The 26242-nt window shown below is 42.4% G+C and overlaps 2 protein-coding genes across 3 annotated transcripts; one reads left to right on the top strand and one right to left on the bottom strand.

Moving 5' to 3' along the window:
- Positions 1 to 490: 490 nt before the first annotated feature.
- Positions 491 to 2346, top strand: LOC111972159 (MICOS complex subunit MIC13). Its single transcript, XM_023999044.2, has 4 exons — positions 491 to 791; positions 1239 to 1395; positions 1504 to 1555; positions 1651 to 2346. The coding sequence occupies exons 1-4, from the start codon at positions 763 to 765 to the stop codon at positions 1746 to 1748; spliced, it is 336 nt and encodes a 111-aa protein (XP_023854812.1). The 5' UTR covers positions 491 to 762; the 3' UTR covers positions 1749 to 2346.
- Positions 2347 to 11754: 9408 nt separating this feature from the next.
- Positions 11755 to 14434, bottom strand: LOC111972083 (spindlin-Z). Of its 2 annotated transcripts, none has more exons than XM_023998925.2 (5): positions 14317 to 14434; positions 13568 to 13609; positions 13090 to 13343; positions 12647 to 12880; positions 11755 to 12342 (listed from the first exon to the last, which is right to left on the bottom strand). In XM_023998925.2, the coding sequence occupies exons 2-5, from the start codon at positions 13585 to 13587 to the stop codon at positions 12137 to 12139; spliced, it is 714 nt and encodes a 237-aa protein (XP_023854693.1). In that variant the 5' UTR covers positions 13588 to 13609; positions 14317 to 14434; the 3' UTR covers positions 11755 to 12136. The 2 variants fall into 2 exon arrangements, with proteins under 2 accessions (XP_023854693.1, XP_023854694.1); XM_023998926.2 differs by having other exon boundaries at positions 13568 to 13606.
- Between the last annotated feature and the right edge of the window lie 11808 nt (positions 14435 to 26242).

The raw sequence follows: 26242 nt of genomic DNA, 5'->3' as shown, positions 1-26242 counted from the left end.
CCCATTATCAGCAACCAGAAACAGACGCCTCACAAGTCCTCAACTGGCAGCTTCATTACATAATACCCGCAAAACACCAGTCTCAATGTCAACAGTAAAGAGGCGACTCCGGGATGCTGGCCTTCTAAGCAGAGTTGCAAAGAAGAAGCCATATCTCAGACTGGCCAATAAAAATAAAATATTAAGATGGGCAAAAGAACACAGACACTGGACAGAGGAACTCTGCCTAGAATACTTTTTTTAAATCCCAGCCACTGCAGGAGGTCTTTTGCCTTTTGGTAGGCCGTCATTGTAAATAAGAATTTGTTCTTTACTGATGTGCCTAGTTAAATAAAGAATAAATACTATTTTAATAAATGTATGCACATGTTTTCTTGTGTTCTGAAATGTACACATAAATAAAATCCTCATCCCCCTCCCCCATCAACAGCAGCTGCAGCATAATCACGAACTTTTTCTATCATTATTCGTTTTTATACCCAGACGAAATCCAGAAAAAAACATGATTTGTAGTATAATATAAATAATTTGAAACATGACAGTCTCTAAATATATTTATTTTCATGTATTATATTTTTTGCGAATCAGCTACTAATCAGCTAAAAATAACTGTGTCACAGGATTGCCCTTCAACGTAGTTATCGAGGTAGCGTAGCCGGTTACTCTTTGTTGTCGAGTTCATTCATTTCATGTGTGCTGTTGCAACTAGACAGTAAATACACAACGTTAATTCAAGAAATATATAGATTTACCTGTGACACGATGGCTGCTAACCTATTTCCTGTTCTAAAGTAAGTTTTCGACAAAGCATAGCTAACGTTAGCTAGCGAGTTATCTGGCAAGCTGGTTAGCAGGTTGACATTTAGCTAGTTAGCTAACGGTAGTAGTTTGCTTTAATTTTGCTTTGAATTTATTAACTACGTCAATATCCAGCCAGCTAGCTAAACAGCACACGATCTACTAGGTACCTAGCTAGTAACATGTAGCTAACAACACTAACTGGCTAACGTTAACTAGCGAAGATATACCAGATAGCTAGCAAAAGTTGAAGCAACATGGTGTGGTGGTTTTCAAGTTATGAATACTTTTTGTGCATTTAACACGTGAATGTGTTTGTACACTTTAATGCCATGTGTAACGTTTAACAAGGCATGTTTCTCTGTCATCAAATACGTGACACTTAGCCATCCATTTAACGTTAGTTGTCTTATCTCAGTGTCAATCTTTTTCTCTCACAGGTTGGCCACTAAGGTGACTATTGCAGGAGGTGCTTTGTATGTTACCTATGATTCTGGACTATTAGGGGGAAGTGAGCAGGGCTCAGAGGTCCTTGGAAAAGCTAAAGCTGCCATTCCCCCTGCAGTGGATGAGTGGGTGAAGTATTTTGGCTTTAAGGTAAATATGCCTTTATTGTACTGTGATTTTAACTGCGTCTAACAGCCAGAATAATGCACTATGGAGTACGAGGTGAGGGAGGATTAAACGTATATTGTTTTCGTCTAGCTTCCAGCCTTCCCAAAAATTGGATTCTCCCCTATCGAAGCGTGGAACTCTGGTAAGAAATGGTTGACAGCTGATCCATAAAGGACTTTTCCAGACTTACAAGTCTAAAATTGAGCAATTTCAAGAGTTTCTGTTATTTCATTCCAGGGGTGCAGTCATCCATATCTGCTCTCTCATCGGGCCCTACAGCATTAGGTGGCTACACCAACCAAGGCTTGCAGTACCTGAAAGATCTCACCAAATGAAAAGTGACATCCTGCAACTAGCAGACATTTTAAGAACCTAATTTCTGTTTTGGATTGGTCCCTAAGCAATCACAACCAAATCCTCAGGAGTAACACGACTGGTGCGAATGCATACAGCCCTCCTGTATAAGTCACTTGCTTGCTTTGAATGCATAGCCCATCAACTATAAAATGCAGTGGTACAGTAAATTCAGTCGAATTAGGCCAAGGCCAGTGTTGATTTGTGGAACGTGTAGCTGCTGATAATGCCAGAACTCAATATTTGCATTCTATTGGGATGACAGTAATTTGTCAACACAAGCAGAATACATTGCTTTATGCTACTTTGTGAGTAAAAAAAGACAATCTGGATACCACAGCAAGACCTGCACCCAAAAGAAAATACATTAACTGATTGACATTTAGTGTTATGTCTTGTGTGTACATTGTTAATTGTACAATTTATTTTTATCTCAAGACTGATATATTTGGCCTGTTCTGACTTTGCCCTGATTCCATATCTATCCCAATCAAACACATTTTATACAGAATGTGTTTTGTGTATGTGTATATATTTCACTATTTAAGAGTAAAATAAACCTAAACATGTCAATTATGAGACCTTTGGTGGGATCTGTATTTTTTACTGAATATGTACTGTGTACTTTAAATCAGTGGTTCCCAACTGTTTTTGCTCCACCAACTGAATTTTGCTCTGCTCGGAGTACCCCGTCATGTGTATTTTAACAGTAAGCCTATGGCAGGAATCATCAACTATACTTAACAAATATAAACAAAACATGTAAAGTGTTGGTTTCATGAGCAGAAATTAAAGATCCCAGAAATGTTCCATACGCACAAAAAGATGATTTGTCTCATGGCTTTTTCTTTTCAACTGCCTAGAAGGCCAGCATCCCGGAGTCGCCTCTTCACTGTTGATGTTGAGACTGGTGTTTTGCGGGTACTATTTAATGAAGCTGCTAGTTGAGGACTTGTTAGGCGTCTTTCTCAAACTAGAGACACTAATGTACTTGTCCTCTTGCTCAGTTGTGCACCGGGGTCGCCCACTATTCTCTGGTTAGAGCCCGTTTGCGCTGTTCTGTGAAGGGAGTAGTACACAGCGTTGTATGAGATCTAAAGTTTTCTTGGCAATTTCTCGCATGGAATATCCTCCATTTCTCAGAACAAGAATAGACTGAGTTTCAGAAGGAAGTGCTTTGTTTTGACATTTGAGCTTGTAATCGAACCCACAAATGCTGATGCTCCATATACTCAACTAGTCTAAAGGCCAGTTTATTGCTGCTTTAATCAGAACAACAGTTTTCAGCTGTGCTAACAATTTCAAAAGGGATTTCTAATGATCAATTAGCCTTTTATAATAAACTTGGATTAGCTAACACAACGTGCCATTGGAACACCGGAGTGATGGTTGCTGATAATGGGCCTCTGTATGTCTATGTAGATATTACATAAAAAATCTGCGGTTTCCAGCTACAATAGTCATTTACAACGTAAACAATGTCTACTCTGTATTTCTGATCAATTTGAAGATATTTTAATGGACAAAATGTGCTTTTCTTTCAAAAACAAGGACATTTCTAAGTGACCCCAAATTTTTGAACAGTAGTGTATATACAATCACATTTATTTTTAAGGACCTTTTTACATCAGATGTCACAAAGTGCTATACAGAACCCCAGCCTAAAACCCCAAACGGCAAGCACTACAGAAAGTATTCAGACCCCTTGACTTTTTCCACATTTTGTTAGGTTACAGCCTTATTCTAAAATTGTTTAAATGGTTTTTTCCCCCTCATCAATCTACACACAATACCCCATAATGACAAAGCAAATGCTGTTTAGAAATTTTTGCTAATTTATTACAAATACAAAAATGAAATATCACATTTACATAAGTATTCAGACCCTTTACTCAGTACTTTGTTGAAGCACCTTTGGCAGCAATTACAGCCTCGAGTCTTCTTGGGTATGACGCTACAATCTTGGCACACCTGAGTTTCATTCTTACAGTGAAATGCTTACTTACAAGCCCTTAACCAACAATGCAGTTAAGGGAAAAAAAGTTACTTATAATTAGAAAAGCAGTAAAATAACAATAGTGAGGCTATATACGGGGGTACCGGTACACAGTCAATGTGCGGGGGCATCGGTTAGTTGAGGTAATATGTACATGTAGGTGGGGTTATTAAAGTGACTATGCATAGATAATAACAAAGAGTAGCAGCAGGGTAAAAGAGGGGGGGCAATGCAAATAGTCTGGGTAGCCATTTGATTAGATGTTCAGGAGTCTTATGGCTTGGGGGTTGAAGCTGTTTAGAAGCCTCTTGGACCAAGATTTGGTGCTCCGGTACCGCTTACCGTGCGGTAGCAGAGAGAATGACTAGGTTTATTTGTATTGCTTTTAAATCTTTTAAATTATTTTTAAAAATCTTAACACTTTGTTCTAGCTCAAGTAAACACTATGACTAGGGTGGCTGGAGTCTTTGACAATTTTGACAAAGGGCCTTCCTCTGACACCGGCTTGTATAGAGGTCCTGGATAGCAGGAAGCTTGGCCACAGGTGATGTACTTGGCCGTACGCACTACCCTCTGTAGTGCCGTGGTCGGAGGCCGAGCAGTTGCCATACCAGGCAGTGATGCAACCCGGCAGGATGCTCTCGATGGTACAGCTGGAGAACCTTTTTGAGGATCTGAGGACCCATGCCATATCTTTTCAGTCTCCTGAGGGGGAATAGGTTTAGTCGTGCCCTCTTCACGACTGTCTTTACATGTTAAGTCAGTTAAGAACAAAGCCTTATTTACAATGACGGCCCACCCCGGCTAAACTTGGACGATGCTGGGCCAATTGTGCGCCACCCTATGGGACTCCCAATCACGGCTGGATGTGATACAGCCTGGATTCGAACCAGGGACAGTAGTGATGTTTCTTGCACTGAGATGCAGTGCCTTAGAACGCTGCACCATTCGGGAGCCCAGACTGCTGCGCCACTCGGGATTCTTGGTGTACTTGGACCATGTTAGTTTGTTGGTGATGTGGACGCCAAGATACTTGAAGCTCTCAACCTGCTTCACTACAGCCCTGTCGGTGAGAATGGGGCCGTGCTCAGTACTCCTTTTCCTGTAGTCCACAATCATCTCCTCTGTCTTGATCACGTTGAGGGAGAGGTTGTTGTTCTTGCACCACACGGTCAGGTCTCGGATCTCCTCCCTATAGGCTGTCTCGTCATTGTCGGTGATCAGGCCTACCACCGTTGTGTCGTCAGCAAACTTAATGATGGTGTTGGAGTCGTGCCTGGCCGTGCTGTCATGAGTGAACAGGGAGTACATGAGGGGACTGACAACACACCCCTGAGGGGCCCCCGTGTTGAGGATCAGCGTGGCGGATATGTTGTTACCTACCCTTATCACCTGGGGGCGGTCCATCAGGAAGTCCAGGATCCAGTTGCAGAGGGAGGTGTTTAGTCCCAGGGTCCTCAGCTTAGTGATGAGCTTTGAGGGCACTATAATGTTGAACGCTGAGCTGTAGTCTATGAATAGCATTCTCACATAGGTGTTCCTTTTGTCCAGGTGGGAAATGGCAGTGTGCAGTGCAATAGAGACTGCATCATCTGTGGATCTGTTGGGGCGGTATGCAAATTGGAGTGGGTCTAGGGTTTCTGGGATAATGGTGTTGATGTGAGCCATGACCAGCCTTTCAAAGCACTTCATGACTACAGACATGAGTGCTACGGGTCGGTAGTCCTTTAGGCAGGTTACCTTAGTGTTCTTGGGCACAGGGACTATGGTAGTCTGCTTGAAACATGTTGGTATTACAGACTCGGACAGGGAGAGGTTGAAAATGTCAGTGAAGACACTTGCCAGTTGGTCAGCGCATGCTCAGAGTACAAGTCCTGGTAATCTGTCTGGCCCTGCGGCCTTGTGAATGTTGACCTGTTTAAAGGGCTTACATCAGCTGCGGAGAGCATAAATCACACAGTCTGCGGAACAGCTGATGCTCTCATGCATGTTTGAGTGTTATTTGCCTCGAAGCGAGCATAGAAGTAAGTTAGCTTGTCTGGTAGGCTTGTGTCACTGGGCAGCTCTCGGCTGTGCTTTCCTTTGTAGTTTAATAGTTTGCAATCCCTGCCACATCCGACGAGTGTCGGAGCCGGTGTAGTACGATTCGATCTTAGTCCTGTATTGATGCTTTGCCTTTGATGGTTTATCGGAGGGCATAGCGGGATTTCTTCTAAGCTTCCGGGTTAGAGTCCCGCCCCTTGAAAGCAGCAACTCTAGCCTTTAGCTCAGTGCGGATGTTGCCTGTCTTGGCTGTGTGCTTAGGGTCGTTGTCTTGTTGGAAGGTGAACCTTCGCCCAAGCTTGAGGTCCCGAGTGCTCTGGAGCAGGTTTTCATTAAGGATCTCTCTGTACTTTGCTCCATTCATCTTTGCCTCAATCCTGACTAGTCTCCCAGTCCCTGCAGCTGAAAAACATGCTTCACCATAGTGATGTTGCCAGGTATCCTCCAGACGTGGCACTTGGCATTCAGGCCAAAAAATTCAAACTTGGTTTCCTCAGACCAGAGAATCTTGTTTCTCATGGTCTGAGAGTCTTTAGGCAAAGTCTTTGGCCAACTTCAAGCGGGCTGTCATGTGCCTTTTACTGAGGAGTGGCTTCCGTCTTGCCACACTACCATAAAGGCCTACTTGGTGGAGTGCTGCAGAGATGGTTGTCCTTCTGGAAGGTTCTCCCATCTCCACAGAGGAACTCTAGAGTTCTGTCAGTGACCATCGGGTTCTTGGTCACCTCCCTGACCAAGGCCCTTCTCCCCCGATTGCTCAGTTTGACCAGGTGGCCAGCTCTTGGTGGTTCCAAACTTCTTCCATTTAAGAATGATGGAGGCCACTGTGCTCTTAGGGACCTTCAATGCTGTGGAAATGTTTTCCCCAGATTTGTGCCTCGACACAATCCTGTCTCGGCGCTCTACGGACAATTCCTTCGACCTCATTGCTTGGTTCTGGCTCGGTTCTTGCTCTGATATGCACTGTCAACTTATATAGACGGGTGTGGGCCTTTCCAAATCATGTCCAATCAATTGAATTTACCACAGGCGGACTCCAATCACATCATGGATGATCAATGGAATCAGGATGCACCTGAGCTCAATTTCAAGTCTCATCGCAAAGGGTCTAAATACGTATGTAAATAAGATATGTTTTTTATTTTTCATAAATTTGCTAACATTTCCAAAAACCTGTTTTCGTGTTGTCATTATGGGGTATTGTGTGTACATGGTGAGGAAATTGTTTTATTTAATTCATTTCAGAATAAGGCTGTAACGTAAGAAAATGTGGAAAAAGGTAAAGGGTCTGAATACTTCCCGAAGGCACTGTACAGTATGATCACATATCTCTCTTATGTGTGGGAATACTTTGGAACAGATGTCCAAAATTAAAATCACTGGTAGCTGATTTGCTGGTATTTTTACAGCCTTATGTCTAAAATACAAAATATATATATGATTTTTTTTGGAAGGGAGGCTCAACTTGGGGGGACAAATAAAAACCCCTGCGGGCCGCCAGGTGGGGAACCCTGGCCTATGGTCTCATGCGTCTTCTCATGTACTCCCTGTGGAAAGGCCAAGTACCCGCAGGGGGCCTTGTACCCCTGGTTGGAAACCACTTTAAGATATGTCATAGCCTACTTAGGTAAAGTACTTGGATGTGAGGTTGGGTCAGTAGTATTATTAATTACATTCTACAATGTATACTGCCTCAAAGTCCTATAACTTTGGGGGGAGTGGGGGGTTTAAAAGTTTCAGTCAAATTAAATCACAACTGTACATCATTCTGAACCTAAATCACATCCGATGGGTGAAAAATTGCAGAGGAATGGGATATGCAAAAAAAAAAATTTTTTATTACTAATGACATAATTACACAAATGTGTTGTTGATTGCTACAACTCCAGACCTGGGAGTAAAAAAAGAAAGATGAACAATAACAGAAGAGTGCACACAATCTTTTGGAGTTTCATTTTACTGTACATAGAAACACCACAACACAAATGGTGGTGATACAAGTAGCATTGATAGGTTGGTTGTTTAGCAACAAAACCGACACGTACGCAACTATGGGGCAGAACATACAAGGTTGGCTTAGATTTTTTGACAAACTATATTTTGTCTCCAATATTTATTGAAAACATCAATGAGCACTTGTATGGGGTCAATTTCACACCATATGTATTGAATTCAAAATAAAATATATCGTGAACATGAAAAATAAAGTTGAGAATGTGAACATGTTTTCGAGGACGGGTGAAATAATGGATGTTGAAAACAAAAACCAAACAATTGAAAGCAAAATGATTAGAATTGTAAACAAAAATAAGACATCAAAAGCAAAACCACAAAACTTGTAAGCAAATCATTTTAAAGCGAGATGATAACTATGACAAATGGTAAAAAATATATATATTTGAAAAAGAATGCAAAAATCATTTTCGGTTAAACTTTCCCAGCAACCAATCCTGTTGAATACATTTTGCCTACGCTCTTGCCTGCATGTACTACCTTTTGGTTACGCTACTCGTATCTTTGCTTTTGTTGGCTGTTTCTTTGCTTTCACTGCCAGTCTTTTCGATTGCGAGTTTTGAAATTATTTTTCCGTGAAGGGCGGGGTTTAGAGGGAGGTGTAGACAATGAGTCTCCATTGGTCCACTAGTTTTGGAGTGACGGTTCGTCTTAACCCAATCAATGAACATGATAAGTAGGTAATAGAAAAAAGTCTGTAAGTATTCGGTCTGACATCACCTGGTTTTAGGGTTTTAGCTAACGTACTTTAAAATTGTCAGTCGCGGGTCAATAATGTACGGATATTAGAAGCATGTCTATCTAATACATTTAATGACAAACCATCTAACTACTTAGGTAAACATATGACTTACCTGTTGCACAACGTTTGGCGCAGGTGTATGGCGAACCAGTTACCAACACCAAACGTTGTGCAACAGGTAAGTCATATGTTTTCCCTAAGTAGTTAGATGGTTTGTCATTAACTGTATTAGATAGACATGCTTCTAATATCCGTACATTATTTACCCGTGACTGACAATTTTAAAGTACGTTAGCTAAAACCCTAAAACCAGGTGACCTCAGACCGTCTACCTAAGTAGGCAATAGAAAAAAAGCCTGTCTATCATGTTCATTGATTGGGTTAAGACGAACCGTCACTCCAAAACTAGTGGACCAATGGAGACTCATTGTCTACGCATCTCTCTAAACCCCGCCCTTCACAGAAAAATAATGCCAAAACTTGCAATCGAAAAGACTGGTAGTGAAAGCAAAGAAACGGACATCAAAAGCAAAGATACGAGTTGCGCAACAAAAAGGTAGCACATGCAAGCAAGAGCGTAGGCAAAATGTATCCAATAGGATTGGTTGAAAATTTAACCAAAAACTATTTTTGCATTTGTTTTCAAATAAAAAAATTAAAAGTTTGTCATAGAGTTTTGCTCTCGCTTTAAAATTATTCGCTTAAAAGTTTTTGATGTATTATTTTTGTTTACAATTATATACATTTTGCTTTCAATTGTTTGGTTTTTGATCTCAACATCCATTATTTCACCCGTTCTCGAAAATATGTTAACATTCAACTTTAGTTTTCATGTTCACGTTTTTTAATTTTTTTTATTCAATACATATAGCGTGAAATTGACCCCATACACTTGTCCCTCAAATATAACGTTACAGAATATTAGCATAGATGTGACATCAGTCAAAACGCCTTAAAACAAGAAATGGTATCAAGAACTAGATAAAACGAGCCACCTACGGATTCCAAACGTGGCAGGTTCTTGTCATTGTTGCTAGCTATCTGACCATCCAGAATCACAACACACTGTCTTCTGCCCCATTGAAGCGTGCGCATCGTTTTCCTGACGTCAGCTAACCCGTCTATAGATAAGCCCTGACAATTTAGTTTTTTTACAGTCACATTTTCTAGCTAAACATTTTACTAAAATTGGACTGCAAAGACTGCCACAAAATGATCTGCCAGATATATCATATTATACCTCTGCAACTGTCATAACCAATATGCTTGGTTGCATTCAAGTTATGCATGCAAATCTGACAATAAAAGGCTACATTTTTACTGGCAGCCCAATTCAGTATTTTCCCCCCGCTAATTGGACTTTTGACCAATCACATCAGATCCTTTCAGATCTTTTTCAGAGATAATCTGATTGGTCAAAAGACCAATTGGTGAAAAACAAGATCAGAATTGGGCTGCCTGTCAACACAGCCTAAGTACAATGACCCGTATGCACCATGGACCAATGTACTGTGTAAAGAGATAGACTGGATACCCTGGAGTGGTGAGTAGGACAGGAGACTGACTGTAAATCTGAATTCTCCTAGCCAGTCCATTTGAGTTTTGGACTTCCTGTGATTACATTATGGAGTGTAGCTCCCAAGTCTTTAAAATAAGATTAAAAAGTGAAAACTTGTATTTTTCCTCTCAAGGGACCAGGCCTAAGGATTTTTTGGAAGCTGTCTTTGCTGCATTTCTCTAGGTGAGATTTGTAGATGGGTTGTAAAGCTGGTGTTTCAATGTGATATTTACAATATAACGGGAGTAATCACAACAGCATACATTTACAACACAATCTAAAGTTACAGATTAAATACTGTATGCCGTGTTATAAATGTTTTATTTTCTCCATGCGTTTTACCATTATGGTTTACCATTGCTACAATATACCACTTGTTGTTGGTCATGGATGTTATATTGGGGGAAATTATTGTATACTGCAGTAACTGCCAACATTGCACATATTCTCAAATACAAACCGACAATAGCAACAACCTTGTCACGCAGTCTTTGACACGTTTGTTTCTTTCGAGCATTTTTTACTTTTACTAATACTGACCAAATAGTGGCTTTAACATTAAACAGAATAAAATTGTGAGAGGTTAGCAAATATATGGCAACATGATCAGCCTGAAGGCACTTTATGATGCTTGTTTGCTTTCTATTGAAGATCAGAATGTAGTGTAAAGCCCTGCCTCTATTCTACTCCTCAAGCTAATCATACAGTCTGAGGATGTTTTGAACATGTCAGGTACTGTTAGGGCCAGGAGTTTTCCTGATCTGGACAACTCATCAGGTTGTGTGGTCAAGGAAAAACTCCTGGCCCTAAGTTTATGAAGACCTGTATTCCTTGTTTCTAACAAGTCTTGATTCAGCATTATGAATGTTATTTTAGGCAGTTCAAAATAGTGTTTGAACCATCACCACACAGCAGTGCTTCTCAACTTCAGTCGTCCAATAACCCCAACAGCAAACAGTTTTGTTGTAGCCCTGGATAAGCACACAGATTCCAATGGTTAACTAATCATCAAGCCCTCAATGAGTTGAATCAGATGAGTTTGTTCGGGCCAACAACAAAATGGTGTGCTGTTGGGGGTACTCGAGGACTGGAGTTGGGGGACACTGCTATACACTACTCCTAGGCCAGTGCAACCCAGTGCTATGAATCCAATGATAGCATTGTGGGTTTATCAAGGAATGATTGTCTATGAACTGACTGACACAAATCAAACAAGTTAGTTGCCTATTAATAAAGACAACAAAAAAATGTAATGATGCTTTCAGGGGCATCACAGCTTACTGCATTTCACTTTCAAAGCTAACACTTCACTGAACAAAACAGCTCAAACTAGTCTCTACAAAGATTCACTTATACATCATGCTCGCTGTTTGGCCATTCAAGGACCAAATATGAATGGCTACTGGGGACAGCTTTTAGTTTTATAATATATAATTCAGTTCTGCTTTGAATTAAGCATCAGGATGTGGGAGACAATTGAAATGTGGTCATTCTTGCACTATACTGTAAGCCTGTCATAGGGCAAGGTGCACTCCTGGACTGTCCAAGATGTGAGTCTGTCATAGGGCAAGGTGCACTCCTGGACTGTCCAAGATGTGAGTCTTGTTCATAGGGCAAGTGCATCCTGGGACTGTCCAATATGACAAGAAGTCTCATAGGGCAAGGTGCACTCCTGGACTGTCCAAGATGTGAGTCTGTCATAGGGCAAGGTGCACTCCTGGACTGTCCAAGATGTGAGTCTATGGTGGAGCACAACCACGAAATGGGGTAAACAAAGAAGTGGGGAGGGTAAAAAGGTCCTTCCAAGTGTACATGTTCCCACCCTCCTCCTAATGGCCTACAATATCATTGCTACAGTTCTGCTGTGCATATCATAGAACTAGATTCAATGTGGACTAATAGATTGCACTTCCTGAATGACAAAGCATAACTGTTAAACCCTCCAGGGCCTTTAGAGAGTTCGAGAGATCGAGAGAGGAGGATAAGTGAAAAGTAAGCGATGGAGTAAACAAGTGTCCTATGTGGTCTTGACCAGGTCGTAGACATGGATGTGAAAGTCATCGTCGTATTTGATGTAGTATACAGAAGGCTTGGCAGGGACTTGGTAGATCACTAGGCCTGTTCGCTTCACACCTTTGTCAGTAACATACTCAACCTGCTTACCCACGAGACTCTCAGTCTCCTCGCCGGGCTTTCGGTCGGCCGGAAGCAAGTGCTTATTTTCTAGAGGGAAAAACAATGAATAATGTCAATGCTAGGGGTCTGTTCTTGAAATCTGCTTATAGGGGAATTATCAAAATATGTTATGCTTATAACTATTCATAGATACACATTTGCCCTTTCTACAAGAACAAACACAGCAAATACTGTAAAGTAACCCTCCTAAATCCACTATCTTATAACTGGTGTGTAAAGAATAAACAAGTTCTACTCTGTAATCAGCCTCTCTCCAGTTCTCTGTAGGGGGAAGTATCTGAACACTCTGCTGCAGGTGGAGATGATACTGTAGCTGAGAAATGGTCAATACCTGCTTCAGGTAAGATCCTGAGATCTCCCTCGGCATAATCGTCCCACAGCTGGTACATGTAGAGCACGGGGTCCTTCTCATAGGTGATGTAATACCAGTTAGTCATGATGGGAGCCCTGGAGAGGACCATGCCTCGCCACTCGTTCTTCTCTCCATCCTCCTTCTCAAAAAGGTGCTCCACCGCTTTGCCTACCAAATCCTCTGCCCCGTGAGGAACCTTGATCTTGTTGTTGACTGAGGAAGCAGATAAGTGTCGTCAAGGCAGAGACCAACATCGCATAACCACTGTGTCCCTGCAGTCTGATCATGCAGTAGCAGATATACAATAAGAACACGTCATAACCCGTGCACACCAAATTATGAAGTTTTTGCATTATCCAGAGCAGAGGATATGAAGCCTGATCTAAAAAAGGAGCCAAACTCATCACATTCACAACACTCACCAAGTTTCTCCGTGAGGACCTGTAGATTAGACACCCTTTCGTCCTTGAATAGCTCGATGCCGTAGACGCAGTCAAACCCGTCGTACTTGACCATGAATAGTGAGGGGTTGACACTGAGACGGTCCAGGACGGTGCCTTTCCATTTGCTCTGGCTGCCCTTCTCCCTCCAGTTGTGTTGTATTCTCACTCCCAGGAGACTGTTGGGGTCAGGGGTCATCACTGTGGTGTCACTCAGCTCCCCGCTACTCCGCTTTCTGGGGACACAATTTATGTATGTCATAGTTGGATATGCAAACTCATAGGATAATTTCACAAGGAAGTGGGACATATTTTACATGTTATTATGAGAGTTAAACAATTCATATTTGCTCATATGTGAAGCCTAGTGTAGCTTACCCTGACAGTCTGGAAAGAGAAAAATCCCAAAGTGTGCATGTCATGATAACATATTTACAGAAAACAACATGTTTACACATACCTGCCCCTTTTCTTGGACATGCCTCCAAAAATTCAAATACTGCTGAGGGAAGAAACAGATAGCAATGTTCAGAGATTGGGGGAAAAACAGCAATTTTCAGAAAAGTAATGCTAATCTTAGAAAGAGACTGAGCTGTTATGGATACAGTAGTGGCTGAGACAGACAACCAGAGCAGCCAATGGCTTAGCATGTCTGAATAACTTCCTGGTTATTTCCTTGTATGCATTGCATCCATGGAGGTCACTGCAACCAATGCAGAACAAAACTGCCGCAGATATACATCTTTACCCCACATTTCATAATCTATAATAATTCATGTAACTAACTATTTGAACATACACAACCGGGATCAGGAAAAACAAACTCATAGACTGCAAGTTGGCTATGAGAGACAAAGAGAAGTCCTATTCAACTTCAAGAAAAATACGTCAGCCAACACCACTGTATCCCACATGCATAAATGACAGGAGTGTAGCCAATTTAAATTCGCCACAACGATTGTATCACAAATGTAACATCGTCAATGTTACTATGTGACCCAGCTAGCCTATCGCACACACTGCTGATGAGACATGGAAAATGCGCGCCACAAGCAATGTTTGATCGTAATAGGTTATCAATTATTATTGTATTGATGTCAACTCCACGATATGCTGTTGTTCGGCGCACAAGCAAATGTAAATCTGTGTTAATGTCCCCGATAAATAATCTATAACACGATGGATTCTCTCCCATAAATATCATATTACCTGTACACGAATGTCATGCCAAAACGACTAAATTCTTCCAACAGAGAAACGCACACTACCGTCAATGCAAACCTTGCGAAACCTATGGAAAATGGGAGGATACTTCCGTGGGAAAAAAATAACTACAGCCCCCATAGAACCTCGAGGAGCGATGTCCGTTGATAGTTAGGTGAAAGTCAGCGCAATGAACAATGGGAATTGTTGTCATTGTGGAGGTGACCGCAGGTTTTGTTCAGGGTCGTTCTACGAAAATGGTGGCTTTTTGACCAGACAACTTTAATATATATATATATATATATATTTTTTTTTTAACCAAAACTTATAGTCAGGTAGTAGTTAACCCCTTTACATTATCTTAATGTATTTATATATTTTTACTACATTAAATACAAATAAAAATGCTTGTGCTGCCTTTTTGTCACTGGTGTTACAATTATATTACATTATTTACATAACAATGGCTAACTGTGAACATCAAATCAAATGTTATTATAGCTATGTGTCTGGCTAGACTGTAAACTCTCCTTCCAGGATCACATTAAGCATCTCCAATCCAAAGTTAAATCTAGAATCGGCTTCTTATTTCGCAACAAAGCCTCCTTCACTCATGCTGCCAAACATACCCTCGTAAAACTGGCTATCCTACCGATCCTTGACTTCGGCGATGTAATTTACAAAATAGCCTCCAACACTCTACTCAGCAAATTGGATGCAGTCTATCACAGTGCCATCCGTTTTGTCACCAAAGCCCCATATACTACCCACCACTGCGACTTGTATGCTTTCGTTGGCTGGTCCTCCCTACATATTTGTCGCCAAACCCACTGGCTCCAGGTCATCTATAAGTCTTTGCTAGGTAAAGCTCTGCCTTATCTCAGCTCACTGGTCACCATAGCAACACCCACCTGTAGCACGCGCTCCAGCAGGTATATTTCACTGGTCATCCCCAAAGCCAATTCCCCCTTTGGCCGCCTTTCCTTCCAGTTCTCTGCTGCCAATGACTGGAACGAACTGCAAAAATCACTGGAGACATATCTCCTCACTAACTTTAAGCGTCAGCTGTCAGAGCAGCTAACCGATCGCTGCAGCTGTACACCTGTAAACCCATCTGTTAATAGCCCATCCAACCAACTACCTACCTCATACCCATATGTGTTTTTGTTTTTCTGCTCTTTTGCACACCAATATTTCTACTTGCACATCCTCATCTGCACATATATAACTCCAGTGTAAATTGATAAATTGTAATTACTTCGCCACTATTGGCCTATTTATTGCCTTACCTCATTACTTCATTTGCACACACTGTATACAGATTTTTCTATTGTGTTATTGACTGTATGTTTGTTTATCCCATGTGTAACTCTGTGATGTTGTTTTTGTCGCACTGCTTTGCTTTATCTTGGCCAGGTTGCAGTTGTAAATAAGAACTTGTTTTCAACTGGCCTACCTGGTCAAATAAAGGTGAAATATATATATTTTTTAATTAGTCACAAGCACCGTATACAAAAGGTGTAGACATTACAGTGAAATGCTTACTTACGAGCCCCTAACCGACAGAGCAGTTAAAAAAATATGGATAGGAATAAGAGATAAAAGTAACAAGTMATTAAAAAGGAGCAGTAAAAAAAATAACAATATATACAGGTGGGTGCCGGTACAGATACTAATTTGCGGGGGCACCGGTTAGTTGAGGTAGTATGTACTGTACATGTAGGTAGAGTTAATTAATTAAAGTGACTCTGCATAGATGACAACAGAGGAGTGGCAGTGGTGAGCGGAGGGAGGGGAGGGGAGGGGGGGGGGGCAATGCGAATAGTCTGGATAGCCATTTGACTAGATGTTCAGGAGTCTTATGGCTTGGGCGTAGAAGCTTAGAAGCCTCCTGATCTAGACTTGGCTCCGGTACCGCTTGCCGTGAGGTAGCAGAGAGAACAGTCTATGACAAGGGTGGCTTGAGTCTTTGAGGTCTTGGATGGCAGGAAGCTTGGCACCAGCGATGTACTGGGCCGTTCACACTACCCTCTGTCGTGCCTTGCGGTTGGAGGCCGAGCAGTTGTCCTACCAGGCAGTGATGCAACTAGTCAGGATGCTCTCTATGGTGCAGCTCTAGAAACTTTTCAGGATCTGAGGACCCATGCCAAATCTTTTCAGTCTCCTGAGTGGGAATAGGTGTTGTCGTGCCCGCTTCACGACTGTCATGGTTGTGCTTGGACCATGTCAGTTGGTTTGTGTGTGGACACCAACGAACTTGAAGCTCTCAACCTGCTCCACTGCAGCCCGTCGATGAGAATGGGGGCGTGCTCGTCCTCTTTTTCCTGTAGTCCAAATCATCAAATCAAATCAAATCAAATGTATTTATATAGCCCTTCGTACATCAGCTGATATCTCAAAGTGCTGTACAGAAACCCAGCCTAAAACCCCAAACAGCAAGCAATGCAGGTGTAGAAGCACGGTGGCTAGGAAAAACTCCCTAGAAAGGCCAAAACCTAGGAAGAAACCTAGAGAGGAACCAGGCTATGAGGGTGGCCAGTCCTCTTCTGGCTGTGCCGGGTGGAGATTATAACAGAACATGGCCAAGATGTTCAAATGTTCATAAATGACCAGCATGGTCAAATAATAATAATCACAGTAGTTGTCAAGGTGTGCAGCACCTCAGAAGTAAATGTCAGTTGGCTTTTCATAGCCGATCATTAAGAGTATCTCTACCGCTCCTGCGGTCTCTAGAGAGTTGAAAACAGCAGGTCTGGGACAGGTAGCACGTCCGGTGAACAGGTCAGGATTCCATAGCCGCAGGCAGAACAGTTGAAACTGGAGCAGCAGCATGGCCAGTGGACTGGGGACAGCAAGGAGTCATCATGTCAGGTCGTCCTGAGGCATGGTCCTAGGGTCAGGTCCTCCGAGAGAGAGAAAGAAAGAGAGAAAGAGAGAATTAGAGCGAGCATACTTATTCACACAGGCACACGGATAAGACAGAAGTATTCCAGATATAACAAACTGACGCTAGCCCCCCGACACATAAATGAATGCAGCATAAATACTGGAGGCTGAGACAGCAGGGGTCAGGAGACACTGTGGCCCCATCCGATGATCCACCCGGACAGGGCCAAACAGGAAGGATATAACCCCACCCACTTTGCCAAGGCACAGCCCCCACACCACTAGGGGATATCTTCAACCACCAACTTACCATCTGAGACAAGGCCGAGTATATAGCCCACAAAGATCTCCGCATGGCACAACCCAGGGGGGGGGGGGGGGCAACCCAGACAGGAAGATCACGTCAGTGACTCAACCCATTAAAGTGACTCACCCCTCTAGGGACGGCATGAAGAGCACCAGTAAGCCAGTGACTCAGCCCCTGCAATAGGGTTAGATAGGGTTAGAGGCAGAGAATCCCAGTGGAGAGAGGGGAACCGGCCAGGCAGAGACAGCAATGGCGGATCGTTGCTCCAAGCGCCTTCCGTTCACCTTCACACTCCTGGGCCAGACTCACTCAATCATAGGCCTACTGAAGAGATGAGTCTTCAATAAAGACTTAAAGGTTGAGACCGAATCTGCGTCTCTCACATGGGTAGGCAGACCATTCCATAAAATGGAGATCTATAGGAGAAAGCCCTGCCTCCAGCTGTTTACTTAGAAATTCTAGGGACAATTAGGATGCCTGCGTCTTGTGACCGTAGCGTACGTGTAGGTATGTACGCAGGACCAACTCAGAAAGATAGGTAGAGCAAGCCCATGTAACGCTTTGTAGGTTAACAGTAAAATCTTGAAATCAGCCCAACCTTAACAGGAAGCCAGTGTAGGGAGGCTAGCACTGGAGTATAGTGATTACATTTTTTGGTTCTAGTCAGGATTCTAGCAGCCGTATTTAGCACTAACTGAAGTTTATTTAGTGCTTTATCCGGGTAGCAGGAAAGTAGAGCATTGCAGTAGTCTAACCTAGAAGTAACAAAAGCATGGATATATTTTTCTGCATCATTTTTGGACAGAAAATTTCAGATTTTTGCAATGTTACGTAGATGGAAAAAAGCTGTCCTTGAAACAGTCTTGATATGTTCGTCAAAAGAGAGATCAGGGTCCAGAGTAACGCCGAGGTCCTTCACAGTTTTATTTGAGACGACTTTACAACCATCAAGATTAATTGTCAGATTTAACAGAAGATCTCTTTGTTTCTTGGGACCTAGAACAAGCATCTCTGTTTTGTCCGAGTTTAAAAGTAGAACGTTTTCAGCCATCCACTTCCTTATGTCTGAAACACAGGCTTCTAGCGAGGGCAATTTTGGGGCTTCACCATGTTTCATTGAAATGTACAGCTGTGTGTCATCCGCATAGCAGTGAAAGTTAACATTATGTTTTCGAATGACATCCGCAAGAGGTAAAATATATAGTGAAAACAATAGTGGYCCTAAAACGGAACCTTGAGGAACACCGAAATGTACAGTTGATTTGTCAGAGGACAAACCATTCACAGAGACAAACTGATATCTTTCCAACAGATAAGATCTAAACCAGGCCAGAACTTGTCCGTGTAGACCAATTTGGGTTTCCAATCTCTCCAAAAGAATGTGGTGATCGATGGTATCAAAGGGTAGCACTTAGGTCTAGTAGCACGAGGACAGATGCAGAGCCTCGGTCTGACGCCATTAAATGGTCATTTACCACCTTCACAAGTGCAGTCTCAGTGCTATGATGGGGTCTAAAAGTGCGTCGATGAAATAATCTAATTTGTCTTGATCAAGCTGAGGGAGAGGTTGTTGACCTGGCACCACACAGCCAGGTCTCTGATCTCCTCCCTGTAGGCTGGCTCGTTGTTGTCTGTGTTCAGGCCTACCACTGTTGTGTCATCGGCAATTTTAACGATGGTGTTGGATTCGTGCCTGGTCGTGCAGTCATGAGTGAACAGGGAGTACAGGAGGGGGCTGAGCACGCACCCCTGAGGGTCTCTATGTATTGAGGATCAGCGTGGCGGATGTGTTGCTACCTATCCTTACCACCTTTCGGCGGCCCGTCAGGAAGTCCAGGATCCAGTTGCAGAGGGAGGTGTTTAGTTCCACGGTCCTTAGCTTATTGATGAGCTTTGAGGGCACTATAGTGTTGAACGCTGAGCTGTAGTCTATGAATAGCATTCTCACATAGGTGTTCCTTTTGTCCAGGTGGGAAATGGCAGTGTGCAGTGCCATAGAGACTGCATCATCTGTGGATCTTTTGGGGAGGTATGCAAATTGGAGTGAGTCTAGGGTTTCTGGGATGATGGTGTTGATGTGAGCCACGACCAGCCTTTCAAAGCACTTCATGGCTACAGGCGTGAGTGCTACGGGTGGGTAGTCATTTAGGCAGGTTACCTTAGTGTTCTTGGGCACAGGCACTATGGTGGTCTGCTTGAAAAATGTTGGTATTACAGACTCGGACAGGGAGAGGTTGAAAATGTCAGTGAAGACCCTTTGCTAGTTGGTCAGCGCATGCTCGCAGTACACGTCCTGGTAATCCGTCTGACCCTGTGGCCTTGTGAATGTTGACCTGTCTAAAGGTCTTACTCACATCGGCTGCGGAGAGCGTGATCACACTGTCTTCCGGTACAGCTGGTGCTCTCATGCATGTTTCAGTGTTATTTGCCTCGAAGCAAGTATAGAAGTAGTTTAGCTCGTCCAGTAGGCTTGTGTCACTGGACAGCTCTTGGCTGTGCTTCCCTTTGTAGTTTGTAATGGTTTGCAGGCAATGCCACATCCGACGAGCGTCAGAGACGGTGTAGTACGATTTGATCTTAGTCCTGTATTGACACTTTGCCTGTTTGATGGTTCATCGGATGGCATAGCAGGATTTCTTATAAGCTTCCAGGTTAGAGTCCCGCTCATTGAAAGCAGAAGCTCTAGCCTTTAGCTCAGTGTGGATGCTGCCTGTAATCCATGGTTTCTGGTTGGGGTATGTACGTACGGTCACTGTGGGGACGACATCATCGATGCACTTATTGATGAAGCCAAGCAACTGTTTTGATTATGCAGAGGTTGTTGATTCTGCTCTTCACAATTCCTCACTGCCAGGCCTAGCTATGGAAACACAATTTCTCTAGTACAACATGAGGGTGTATTCACTCGTGTAATACTGGTGTTAAAGTAAAAAAGCAGCATAAATAATAAGACTATTCTATTAACACCAGCAGGAACAGTAACACAAGTGACGGTAACACCAGTGACAAATCTGCAGACAATATGACATAGCCAATATGGAAGCCAAAGTAGCTCAAACCACACTTCTTAAAATTGTAAATAATTAATTAATCATGTGATTTGATCAATTATTTTAAACACATTTATTTTCCCCTACTATAAACTGTGTAACAACAGTTACACGTCTTAAGGCCTCACAGGAAATCATCAAATGAACAGCTTCTACCCCCAAGCCATAAGATTGCTAAAACAATACTGCTAATTAGCTAATCAAATGGCTACCCGCTGCTGATACTGTCTATTTTCTAGCCTGTTGCTTAGTCACTTTAACCTGACCTACAGTTGAAGTCAGAAGTTTACATACACCTAAGCAAAATGCATTTACACTCAGTTTTTCACAATTCCTGACATTTAATCCCAGTAACAATTCCCTGTTTTAGCTCAGGTAGGATCAACACCTTATTTTAAGAATGTGAAATGTCAGAATAATTTTAGAGAGAATGATTTATTTCAGCTTTTATTTCTTTCATCACATTCCCAGTGGGTCAGAAGTGTACATACACTCAATATGTATTTGGTAGCATTGCCTTTAAATTGTTTAACTTGGGTCAAACGCTTTGGGTAGCCTTCCACAAGCTTCCCATAATAAGTTGGGTGAATTTTGTCCCATTCCTTGTGACAGAGCTGTTATAACTGAGTCAGCTTTGTAGCCCTCCTTGCTCGCACACGTGTTTTCAGTTCTGCCCACAAATTTTCTATAGGATTGAGGTCAGGGCTTTGTGATGGCCACTCCAATACCTTGAGTTTGCTGTCTTTAAGCCATTTAGCCACAACTTCGGGGTCATTGTCCATTTGGAAGACCCATTTGCGACCAAGCTTTAACTTCCTGACTGATGTCTTGAGATGTTGCTTCAATATATCCACATACTTGTCATTTTTCATGATGCCATCTATTTTGTGAAGTGCACCAGTCCCTCCTGCATCAAAGCACCCCCACAACATGATGCTGCCACCCCCGTGCTTCACAGTTGGGATGGTGTTCTTCGGCTTGCAAGCCTCCCCCTTTTTCCTCCAAACATAACGATGGTCATTATGGCCAAACAGTTCTATTTTTGTACGATTTAGTACAAAACGTATGATCTTTGTCCCCATGTGCAGTTGCAACCGTAGTCTGGCATTTTTATGACGGTTTTGGAGCAGGAGCTTCTTCCTTGCTGAGCGGCCTTTCAGGTTATGTCCATATAGGACTCGTTTTACTGTGGATGTAGATACTTTTGTACCCGTTTCCWCCAGCATCTTCACAAGGTCCTTTGCTGTTGTTCTGGGTTGATTTGCACTTTTCGCACCAAAGTACGTTAATCTCTAGGAGACAGAACGTGTCTCCTTCCTGAGTGGTATGACGGCTGCGTGGTCCCATAGTGTTTATACTTGCGTACTATTGTTTGTACAGATGAAAGTGGTACCTTCAGGCGTTTGGAAATTCATCCCAAGGATGAACCAGACTTGTGGAGGTCCACAATTTTATTTCTGAGGTCTTGGCTGATTTCTTTTGATTTTCCCATGATGTCAAGCAAAGAGGCACTGAGTTTGAAGGTAGGTCTTGAAATACATCCACATCCACTCCAATTGTCTCAAATGATGTTAATTAGCCTATCAGAATCTTCTAAAGCCATGATGTCATTTTCTGGAATTTTCCAAGCTGTTTAAAGGCACAGTCAACTTAGTGTATGTAAACTTCTGACCCACTGGAATTGTGAAACAGTGAGTTATATGTGAAATATTGTTATATGACACAACTGTGGAAAGCATTGTAGTCAACATGGGCCAGCATCCCTGTGGAACATTTTTGACACTTTGTAGTCTATGCCCTGACAAATTTAGGTTGTTTAGGTTGAGGGAAGTAGGGGTGCTGAGGTGCTGCAGCATCCCCTGATAAATCACAATAAAAAAATATATATATTTGTTTAAAAGATTGTGCAATCGGCCTTTATTACTCAAGTATGAGCAGAGAAAAATACTTGTCAGCTAGCACGTGAATGCAGCATATGACATCCTGGCATTTAAAGCAAACAACATTTTCGACATTTCACATACTATAAATCTTTTTTTTTTTCATCCCCAAAATGCCTATTATTTTGAACGCAAGTATTTCTACCCCATCTCAAAATCTAGCCTAGCTGTATAGCACATAAACAGCATAGGATGGCAGCAGAAGGAATTAAAGGGAAATTACAAGTGTAGGTAAGGAAATACAGGAAGCGTAATGACATGTAAGAAACGTAGGATAGAAGATGCTCAATTTATGACCGGGGACAGCATTAGGGAATAATAAAGGTGTTTCACTATCAAGTAAAAGCGGTGCAGATGTCCTTTAGTTAAATAAAATAAATAAATAGTAAGCTTTCACCAAGAGCATGGAATGTCCCCAAATCAATGTCCCAATAGCATAGAGAGGGTCTAGTGTAAGGATAATGACACACAATGTTATCTATATGCCTCTACAGTCTTTTTGAGGGTTTCAAAACAAGTGCCAGGTGAAGTGGTACATCATATGAGAATATAGTGACCCACTGCATCTACTGAAGTGTCCCATTACAACTTAAAGCCACACTTTAGCAAAAGTAGGGGTCTGATGTTGTTTTAGGAGTGGTAGCATCCACTGAATAATACATGATCAACTTTCCACTTGCACAGACATCAGTTCTACTTCTAATTTTGATTTTCATTTGGTTGAGTTGTCAACTAATGTGAATTCAATGTTAAACCAAGCAAAGTGTGTGAGTGAGCTCAGAAACATTTAGAAATAAATGTGTTGAAGTTATGTCTTGGTAAAAGCTCATACCCGCTGGCGGACTTAGCATTAGACAGAAGAGGCAATTGCTTCAGGCCTCACATCCTCAAAGGGCCTCTCTAGCTGGGCATAAATTATTATTGTTAATTTTTTATCATGTTTAAATAATTTATCGCCCACATGCTCCACTCGAGGCGTAAAAAAAATAAAAATATGAAAAGACCCATCAAAATCTGTCTGTTTAAGCCAGAGGTATGTTTTTTGCATGGGCTGCGTCTCAATCCATCAAATCTGCCCATCGATTTCTGCCTACTGCATCTGCGGTGGAAGGTGGCAGAGCTACAGCAGTGTTTGTCAGAACAGAACACAATCCTGAAAATCGGTCTTCTCACGAAAACATCTGTAGCATCAAACGGTTTGGCTACACACTAATATGACCCATCTTTGGAAAGACCCGTGACACAAGTGTCACGGGACACCTCTGAAGGTAACCCGGAAACTGGCCAAAAAATGTATGAAAGCAAATAGGGCATTTCCACAAAAGGTATAAGGGTAATTCCACTGTAAAAAAAATAAGAATAATATATATATATATATATATATATATATACACTGCTCAAAAAAATAAAGGGAACACTTAAACAACACAATGTAACTCCAAGTCAATCACACTTCTGTGAAATCAAACTGTCCACTTAGGAAGCAACACTGATTGACAATAAATTTCACATGCTGTTGTGTAAATGGAATAGACAACAGGTGGAAATTATAGGCAATTAGCAAGACACCCCCAATAAAGGAGTGGTTCTGCAGGTGGTGACCACAGACCACTTCTGAGTTCCTATGCTTCCTGGCTGATGTTTTGGTCACTTTTGAATGCTGGCGGTGCTTTCACTCTAGTGGTTGCATGAGACGGAGTCTACAACCCACACAAGTGGCTCAGGTAGTGCAGCTCATCCAGGATGGCACATCAATGCGAGCTGTGGCAAGAAGGTTTGTTGTGTCTGTCAGCGTAGTGTCCAGAGCATGGAGGCGCTACCAGGAGACAGGCCAGTACATCAGGAGACGTGGAGGAGGCCGTAGGAGGGCAACAACCCAGCAGCAGGACCACTACCTCCGCCTTTGTGCAAGAAGGAGCAGAAGGAGCACTGCCAGAGCCCTGCAAAATGACCTCCAGCAGGCCACAAATGTGCATGTGTCTGCTCAAACGGTCAGAAACAGACTCCATGAGGGTGGTATGAGGGCCCGACGTCCACAGGTGGGGGTTGTGCTTACAGCCCAACACCTTGCAGGACGTTTGGCATTTGCCAGAGAACACCAAGATTGGCAAATTCGCCACTGGCACCCTGTGCTCTTCACAGATGAAAGCAGGTTCACACTGAGCACATGTGACAGACGTGACAGTCTGGAGACGCCGTGGAGAACGTTCTGCTGCCTGCAACATCCTCCAGCATGACCGGTTTGGCGGTGGGTCAGTCATGGTGTGGGGTGGCATTTCTTTGTCCCTGTCTCTTATACACATCTAGATGTGTATAAGAGACAGCGGTTGGCCCTGGGTTCCTCCTAATGCAAGACAATGCTAGACCTCATGTGGCTGGAGTGTGTCAGCAGTTCCTGCAAGAGGAAGGCATTGATGCTATGGACTGGCCCGCCCGTTCCCCAGACCTGAATCCAATTGAGCACATCTGGGACATCATGTCTCGCTCCATCCACCAACGCCACGTTGCACCACATCTATTGGCTAATAGCAGTTTTTCCATGTATGTTTAATCAAATAATTTTTTTATATTTTTTTATCAGGTTCCTAAAATTCTAAATCAAATAGCTAAATGATCCTTGGTATGACCATCGTTAAAAGTTAGGTAGGAGGATTTAGAAATGTGGAACTGATGTTGTAAACCGTGATTGACCACCCACTTCAGCACAGTAGGTGGTGGCATGCACCTTTAACATTTGTTTGCAGACCGCCATTATATCATAGAAGAAAAAGAAGATTCCACATGTCTCAGACAGCCGTACTTTGCCCCTCCATATATGTGAGTAGGCTACATTATATTTAGGAGTGGTTGCAATATCAGAGACCGCCTAGTGGTGCACAGTGTGCTCCCGAATCCTGCACCCGCTATCCGGCTCCCAGGTCCCCTCAATGGTTTCTACCGCTGCAGTCATTGTACGCATTGTTCCAACTTAAGTGACACAAAAGTATTCTACCACCCATGCTTGTGTAAAATTGTAATACAACACATGTTCTTTACATACTAAAATGCCCATGTGGGCTTGTTAACATTGGTCAGACAAAACACATGCTCAAATTAAGAAGAGCTGAACACAAAACAACTATCTGCACCAAAAATATGAACTACTATGCGATCGTGTGGCACTATGTGAATGTCAATCATAGCTCTGCCTAAACCTTACAATTCTGGGCAATTGAGAACGTTTCTCTTTCCTTCAGAGGGGGCAATATTGTGAGGGAATTACTACAGAGAGGTACGTTGGATCGACTGCTTAGATTGCGTCGAGCCAAAGGGTCTGAATGAACAGCTCTCTTTCTCATATTTTTTGTAAATATGTTTTTCTTTGTTTATTTCTCTTTCTTTTGTTATTCAAGTGGAATGTATGTGTAGGAATCTTGAATCATGATTATACTCTTGTTTGAATTACCTGTCTAGTTGCTACTGACAGTATTGACATTATTGATATGTTTGATTGACAAGACAAGTGGGACACTCCTCTGCGAGGGTACTTAAGGCTCTGGTGATTTATGCCGAAACGTAAGTCTATTGTTTGTTTGTCCCATTTAATAAATCTATCAGATTTACACAGAAACAGAGTGCTCCTTTTTCTTTATTCTCCAGGATAGTCACCAGTTGAAGTATCCTGGGGTAATGAATGATAGTCACCAGTTGAAGTATCCTGGGGTAATGAATGATAGTCACCAGTTGAAGTATCCTGGGTAATGAATGAT

Source organism: Salvelinus sp. IW2-2015, linkage group LG13 (assembly GCF_002910315.2).
Source record: "Salvelinus sp. IW2-2015 linkage group LG13, ASM291031v2, whole genome shotgun sequence".
NCBI classification, from domain to species: Eukaryota; Metazoa; Chordata; class Actinopteri; order Salmoniformes; family Salmonidae; genus Salvelinus; species Salvelinus sp. IW2-2015.
The sequence above is the reverse complement of the archived record's forward strand: the minus strand, read 5'-3'. Positions and strand labels throughout refer to the sequence as shown.